We start from the raw sequence: 8,175 nt of genomic DNA, 5'->3' as shown, positions 1-8,175 counted from the left end.
GCCTTGTCTATTCCCTTAGAGGGAGAACTGAATTCTTAATGAAACCTAGGACTATTCTCAGACTAGCTGAAGGTTTTATAACGTCTCTCCTTCTCCCAAGTTCAGCTGTGCCACTCTGCAGCTAAACAGCCAACACTGAAGGACAGGCAGAAGTAAAACCATATACATGAGCACATGAAGCACAACTCTTAGAAGTTTATGTACAGTGGAAGAGCTAAGCTGAACCCTCAGCATGGTAGCTCTCCTGCCATTCTCCAGGAGAGCCAATACAGACAGGACTGTACAAAATACAGCTGCCAGCACCAGCAGCCTCTGTGTCACAGAGACCATCTTCAGTATGTCTAGGGGTGACAGTGAGATAGCAAGGAGTGATCCCGTGACATAAGCAAGGAGGAGGTCTGTCCTGGGCAGAATGGAGAAGAGTTGAGAAACCACCTCTGCTGGGGCACAAAACCTCAGAAGTGAAATACACAGGAGCAGCATAGCTTGGACAATCCTTGGGTTTACATAGGTCTAGGTCACTGGGACACTGCACACTGATGTCAAATTGCTGAATAGTATTTGGAGTTTGGGCCTCTAGCAAGACAGGCCACACAGACTACTAGAGTCAACAGTGTTTCAGCAAGAAGGTCCTTTAATGCAGTTGTTTCTGCCTTATTCAAACCATTTTTTTCTGGTGTTCTCTAAAAACATTAATGGTACACCAAAGACACCAAAAAACACCAAAAGCAGGCTGAGGCAGCATCTTCTCCCCCTGCCTTGCACCAACAGACACTTGTCTCCCTTAACACATGATTCCACTAAACATCTACCCAGATGACCCTCCCAACTTCTCTCCTCTGCACACTTTCCCACATATGCTGGTCTGAAGTCCGCATACTGCTGCTCACACTGGTGTTCCTTTGGGAAAAGGCAAGAGTGGATTCCTGACAGTCCCTCTGCTTCCTTCAGTATCCTCTGTTTTCAGCCAGTCCATCTTCTGTCTGTGTTGCTGCACAGCATCAGCTACCCGGGCATCAATCATGGCCTCTGTAAGGACACCATCCTCTGATGCATAAGCAGCTGCCTGGAGAGGGAAAGGCAGAAGAGAGGTAGGTTAGTGATGGCAAATTCTAGGATCAGTGAAGAGCTACGACTAGCCCCTCTCTATTTGTTTCTCTGTGCATCTTTGTCCCCACACTACCTAGCACAATATTCATTCTTGTTCCAAGTCACTAGATGCCCCAGAGCAGTCTGGCTCATCTTCATCAAAGACTTTCCCTTGATGCCACTGTATCAGGGACTGGCATACATCAACTGCCCAAGGACAGAGATCCAGTCACAGCTGCATTTAAGTCTTTGTCTCTGAACAGGCACCTTTGCCTACCTGCCCCTGGATTTTCTGATAATAGATCTCTGCCTTCCATGGAAAGAAGGCCACAGGTTCAGAACAGTGAACAGTCAGCATTGCTGGGCTGCAATCACATTCGGCTGGTTTAAAATTCCTCTCCTACTTTAAAAGCACTGCACATAAGAAGTCAATAAGGCTTTTCACCTTGGCACCACAGAAGGCTTGTCAGATCTGCCAGGAATGCCTCAGTCTTGCTTTCCTCGGGCATTCTGCTAGGAATCTACCTTGTATCACTTCCATGATGTGTCAGCTCCCATCCTATACTCCTACCTGTGGGTCCTTCCCTTTCCTTCCTGCTCCGCCTATATCCCAACTCCTATCTCTCCAGTTCTTTTTTTGGTAAATTAACATCTGTTCCGGCTGCTACTTTTAGGCTGCAAAAGCTTGATTACAGTCCTTGCAGAAGAGTTGAGAAGTACTCATGTCCTTGTGAAGCAGCCCACAAAGTTTTCAGTGGCAGGTTAGGAGAAACAGGACTGCATGCCATCTTTCCTCAGCTGCAGCAAAGAGGTTCAAGTTGCTTTTGTAAAAACATATAGGACAGCTAGGACTCCACTGATTGCTATCTTCCAGATGATAACACAGGCAGCAAACCCTCAAAGGAAGGGAAAGACGCTTACACTGCTATCTGAACAACCCATCTCCAAGGTAACACAGCAACTCCAAGCTACAGATTTCTATATCTGGCTACTCCCTAAGCAAGTGCCCCTGCAAACAACTCAGTGCTATAGTTTCTTGTACAGCTATGCTAGCAATGGAGCTTGACACAATGCAGTGCAGGACACTCTCCAGCTTCTCACATCCATGATGCCTTCTACAAATAGCAGCAAGAGCCTCAAACTTTTGGCCATATCCCTTCCACAGAACTATTATGTCATGGATTGCTACATCCCAATCCTTCTGTCTGCAGGGTTTTCCTTGAGATCCCTGTTAGAAAGAAAAGCTTTCTCTTTCAAGGCAGAGGTGGAAGTGTGTTTGTAAGGTGTTACATATAGGCTCCATAAATCATTAATGAGGCAAATCATTGAGGCTGCCAAACCTCATTAAACTTGCTGCATGTAAAGTTCTAACAAGTCAGCAAAAGCATCACTTAAAAAAGAAAGAAAAGTTAGCGTGACCATTTTATGCTCCCACTAGACAGTGATATAGATGAGAAAGAAGCAGATTAAGCTGTTGCACTGGTCGGCATCATTACAGTACTGCCTGGACAGGTTACACCTACCTATTAAGATTACTGCTGCCTCACTGCAGGAGGGACAATTCTTTCAGGAAAAGGACAAAAGGTTACTGAAGTGGTTCTCAGTCACCTCTGGCTTGCATTCCAGTCCATATTCTGTAGCCCTTTTTGGAGAACTGTCTAGATCACAAGAGAAAGGAGGCCTCCCTGCACAAGCCACATACAAACATGGAGCTGGAAGGCACTGCTTTTTACTGCAAGAAGCATCAGAATAGATTAGTTCCTGTGCAAAACCTTGGCAACACTTCCTTAAGGCAGAAGGGACAAGTTAGGCTAACTCCAACACCTTAAGTTAGGAGTATCACTGGTTATAGGTGAGGAGTGCAGAAGAGGAGAAAGGAGTCTGCAAATGGAGAATTCTCTGTGCGTAAATGCACTTGTCCTCTATATTCAACAGAGCAGGAGACATTCTGAGCGCAGCAACAAGGCAGTTCCTGCAAAACGGCTGCAGAAGAGTAGTGTTTCCATAATCTTCCTGCTGCCACAAATATTCATAGCATCTATACTGAGTCACGAGATGTCTTCTCTAACCACTGGCAAAGGGGCACAGTGGAAAGGCTCTGTTCAGTTGAAATAAAAGGAGTTATGACAGGAGTTATTTTTTTTTTTTTCCAGGGTAAGACTGGGGAGCAAAAGCTAAGAGGAGCCAACATTCCTTTGTGAATGCAGCCCTCCAGCCTACAAGATTGTTTTAAGATGGAATAAGTGCTTCCTGGAATGTGCATCTGCACCTCCATGGAACAGAGAGGATGCATTCCCTTCTTCCTTGCTGCTGTATAGACCATAAATTCAATGATGTAAACTCCTGCAAAGCTGTGCTGTTCACGCTCTGTTGATTTTCTCAATGACTTTCTATTTATAGAAAGCCTCAGGCCCTAGCTGTCACGAAAGCAAATGGAGGAAGCAACTGTCCCTTCTGGGAGTAGCTTGTGTGCGCATGCGTGCAAGTGCACACACACAAATGGCATTGTACTTCATTTGTTTGCTTCTGCATGAACAAATTTTAACCCATTTTCTGCAATGAAGCTATTCCAGCTTTACAACTTAGTTACAGCTATGAAATAACCTGAAAATAAAGCATTTCAAGGAAAAGTAGAGGGATGGAGAACACATGATGAGCCAAGGCTAAATGACAGAAGCACCACAGTTAGTCTCTAGAGTACATCAATGGGTTTAAGTTCAGGTTGCAAAACTAGAAAAGCCTACACACTACTGTAATAGATCTGAAGGGAATTTTAAAGTGTGTAAATACATCTGATCCATGCTGTATTTGTAAAGGATTAGATATTAAGACTGAAAAAGCACCAAAACAAAAGCAAAGGCTCAGTGTTCTGCAAAAGAGAAGCATTAAAATGGATTTCTAGCATGCAGACTATTAACTGCACCACAGACAACAATATTTTTCCCCTGTGCTACAGCCTTTTCTGCATCTTAACCTTTTTGTTTGGAAAGTCCAAGAGAAACTGAGCTAGACTGAACCAAGAGTGAAACAGAACTTTTCCACGACAGCTGATCAGTTTCAAAGCCAGTGTATGGTGGCTGTGAAAGCTGTAGCTTTTGCTGAGACCTTGAGTGTAAATGAGATGTTCATGTTAACAACAGTATTAGTAGAGTACGCCAAAAACATCTTCATGGGACGTGACTCTGAAACTACAGGACAGCAGAGTGGCCATATGCTGACATTCTAAGTTAGCTGTCAGCTCGCACCTAAAGAGAATAATGGTTTCTTCTCCTGCTGCCTCAGAACTTTACCTTTTCTGTAAGTGACCTCTGGTTTCAGTTCTGGCCCTGCAAGGCAACCCCTGGCAGGCTAAGCAAGGCTGAAGTGGGGTCTCAGCAGCTTAAAACTCTGGCAGAACATGACGAGAATACCTTCCTGCCAACTTTTTATAAAAGCTCCCTGCCCGTTTCCTCCAGCACTTCTGCTGATTCAGGAGTGGAAACAGGAGAAGCAAAACAGATGCCTTACAGCACCTTTTCTAGTCCTGCTGGTACTTCAATGGGCAATTTGATTAGGTTTAATCATATGTAAATCAGGATAGAAGTGCAAACAAGGCCCCAGTCAGCTTGAGGTTATAGAAAAACAGACTCCATAGAACACAGCGACACTTCACATAGATTAAGCCTGCCACCTTTGCATTTGGTTCTGCTGTCCAGACACTAGGTAAGGCTCTGTTCAAGACATGCTTTCAGAGGTATAATACTTACAGATAGCAACACTGCAAATGATTCTTGGTGGAAAAAACTATTTATGAAAATATATATGTGAATCTCAGGTGAATTAAGTGACAGCCATGTTGCAATTAAGCCTACATTTTAGGGACTGGCTCCAAGACTTATCAGGGCATCATGCAAAACAGCTGAAAACAGAAAGGCAAACAGAATGCACCCATTCAGCTCTGTGCTCCAGCATTCACAATTAGTAGTGTTCACAAGGGGTTTGTGCTGTAATCTTCCCCAGAATACATCAATTATATTTATTTATTAAACAGAGACCTTAGACATACTAGGCTCATCACAACAGCTGCTGAAATCTATCTGGAAGACAGGTGCTCTAAAGAACACCTATGCTCACATCTGCTTTTACCAACTCTATAAGGTGTTACTGCGATTAGAAATAGAACTGTAAGAGGGATACTATGTTTTCCCTTTTTCCTGGCTCTTCCTCCCTTTACTCTTTCAACTTGTACAAAACCTCAGACTTTTCCTGGCTTTTCCACTTGACATGATGCTTGGGTTGGGGAGAGGAAAAGCAACTGCAGGTAGAGAATTGAGTGAGAAATCCAGACTTTCATCTTAACCAGAAATCTGTAGCCACAGAAAGAGTTCATTAAATCCCCATTGTGGCTTGAAGACTGATTAAAATGGAAGTGGATGTTCATAAAGGTGCTGCTTGCATCAGGTTATTTCTTACATCAGCTTTTATTATTATTATTATTATTATTTTTATTAAAAGGACTGTGCCTTTGACCTCTGGTATGCAGCACCTTGAATAACAATTTCATCAGTCATAGAGGAGTTTAAAAGACCAACACACCAAGAGTCAGCAGTTGCATCCAACAGAGAACAGTTTGACAAGCTTTTTTTGAGCCAGATATGCTAACTCATACAGCCCCTATCTACCCTGATCCACTCCTTCAGTTGTGCCAGGACAACACTGTGTAGCTATGCAGTACACTTGTCTTGCCAAGCTATTTTTAACTCTCATCAGCTCCCTGACCCAGTTCATAGCGCAGTCATACAGAGAATTGTACTAGCATAACGGAAAGGATAGCAGAAAGGCAAAAATAAGCAGCAGGAGCTAACATTGCCAGAAATGCTTGTCAAACTGCAGCCTTAATCTTTCCATGATAAGAGTGCATTATATCAGCTGAAAAAACATCCACAATAAGCTTTCTGTCAGAGCTGACCCAGGCCCAAAATAGTGATATCATTCAAAAGATCAAGTTCAGTTAGGAGGACTTAAAACATCTGCTTCAGCTGCGATAAGCCTTGCTCACCTAGGGGCTTTTAACTGCAGCTACTGAAGAGCCACATCCATAGTATTGCTCCTCCATAGCAGAAATCAAATGGAGGTGTTACCAAGTTTTGCCATAGTCAAAAGCTCCAGCTCCAACCAATTACAGCTCCTAATTCCTTGACCAAATGACTTAAAAAAAAAAAAAAAAAAAAAAAAAAAAAAAACCACTACACTAGCACTTAGAATCATTAACTCTGGAAGGCACCTTCCATCGAGGAGTTCAATACCGAAATCTCACCCTTTTTTAGCTGGCTTCACAAACCTTCCAGTGAACTTTATCTACCCAGCCTTCTTCTGAGGAAAGAGGTACATGTGTCTAGCCACTAGCTGGAAAGCTGGAAAAAGACTGTGCTATTTTAACACTGATCTGTAAAACATTACACTCTTTTCTTGATCAACAAGGTTGTTCTAGAACACCAACAATTAATTTTGATACAGCTGAAGCTCTTTTGCAGCTTCTGCATCAAAATAGTTTGTATCTTTCTGCCTATGTACCCCTGCATCTTTGTATCCTTCTTTTCTAATCCTTTTGACTGTTTTATGAAAAGGAGAGAGGGACATAGCCTCCTGCTGCTATTTTACAGAGCTCCTTTTTAATATTTTTGGTGCTATAAGGTACCTTAAAAAGATTAATCAGGGTAACAGCACTAAGGAATAAGTCGGTCCACCTTTCTTCAAGATCACTTAAAGGATAAATGATATAAGCTACGGTCATTCTTGGGGAGTAATGACAAGCTAGGAGAGCTGGGGTCCTGAAGAAAAGCAGAGAGTCATTTGTCACAACTTTTTTCTTACAGGAAATGCCTGGCAGCAAGGTCTTTCACATGTATAGGTAAGTGCATTCTAAACGAAGCCAGACAAAGAAACCAACAACAGTTAGTGGTCTACTTTGTCTCCCACAGCACCATCACTCAGATTAAGGTAAACACCTTCAGTCTTTATTCTGGGTTTCAAAACCAGAAGCCAACAATAAGCATGGTTGTGCTTGAGGAAAGTGAAGCCACAATATACTTGCTATGAAAAAGGCAGAATGGCCAAAAGATTCTGGTCATTCCTTCACCTGTCAGCTCTCTAAGACAACACTTCCATACATGCTATGTGGACACTCCGGCAGTGCATCTAAAACCCATCAATATGCATCAGCTATCTCAATCTTGAGCACCAGTACTGACTTTGCTAACTTCCCTGACCAAGCTGGTAACAAGACTAATCTGGTATGTTCTCAGCTAGATACTATTAAAAAAAAATACAAAAATCACCTGGTAAAATTGATGAGCTGTGTGCTAAGACATAAAGAATGAAATAAGGATGATCAGCATTCAGAAATGACTGCTTTGCACCTCAGCTCATGACTACCGCAGTTACATGGACTAGAAGGGAGAAATGCTCTCTGTAGCTTAAGAAGAGAAAAAATTGTAGTTGGAGGAATGAAATATACTCTGTAAACTTTGTAAAATGTTTGTGCATTAGCTAAGATAGATTGAAAACTATAATTATTTTTATAATTCCTGAAAGGAAGCTGGTATATATGATTTGGAACAGTTACTTAAAAAGCAAAAAACCCATGATGCCAGTAAGTAGCTGGCACCTGTGATGTGACAAAGCAGGCTGAAAGCTTGATAAGACAGTGTGCTTTATGTCATTAATTATGTGAACAGTTGGACTCAAAAGTGATTTTACTTCTACATGTGTGGTACCTCCATTTTCCAGGTAGTTTTCTTCTTTTAATCACCCAAGATACAATAAAAATGTATTTAGACCCAAGTACGGCAGAAGAATGTTGTAGTGTTTTGACAATGTCATACCTACATATAACACATTAGGGAACTCCTCTCTAACTTAGCATCTTGAGCTGAAAGATAAGTGGAGGCCAGCACAATTTGCCCAAGCCCAGTACTTAAGTCACTTGATTTACCCAAGTTCAGTAAGGGTGTCCCACTAGTGATTATGAAAACTTTTCCAGTTTATGAGGGACTATGCTGACAGTCTGATACCCACACCAGAGAAGGCAGCATTCTAGTACTACTG

The 8,175-nt window shown here is 42.4% G+C and overlaps 1 protein-coding gene across 1 annotated transcript in view; it reads right to left on the bottom strand.

Moving 5' to 3' along the window:
• Nucleotides 1-616: 616 nt before the first annotated feature.
• ATAD3A (ATPase family AAA domain containing 3A) overlaps nt 617-8,175 on the bottom strand; it is a 30,984-nt gene continuing 23,425 nt past the window's right edge. Inside the window, exon 16 of the mRNA XM_062593541.1 lies at nt 617-1,066. Coding sequence (XP_062449525.1) covers nt 887-1,066 — 180 coding nt within the window. The 3' untranslated portion in view covers nt 617-886. The remainder of the gene's footprint in view (nt 1,067-8,175) is intronic.

This window comes from Rhea pennata, chromosome 22 (assembly GCF_028389875.1).
Source record: "Rhea pennata isolate bPtePen1 chromosome 22, bPtePen1.pri, whole genome shotgun sequence".
In the NCBI taxonomy this organism is placed as follows: domain Eukaryota; kingdom Metazoa; phylum Chordata; class Aves; order Rheiformes; family Rheidae; genus Rhea; species Rhea pennata.
This window is presented reverse-complemented; position numbering and strand designations above follow the sequence as displayed.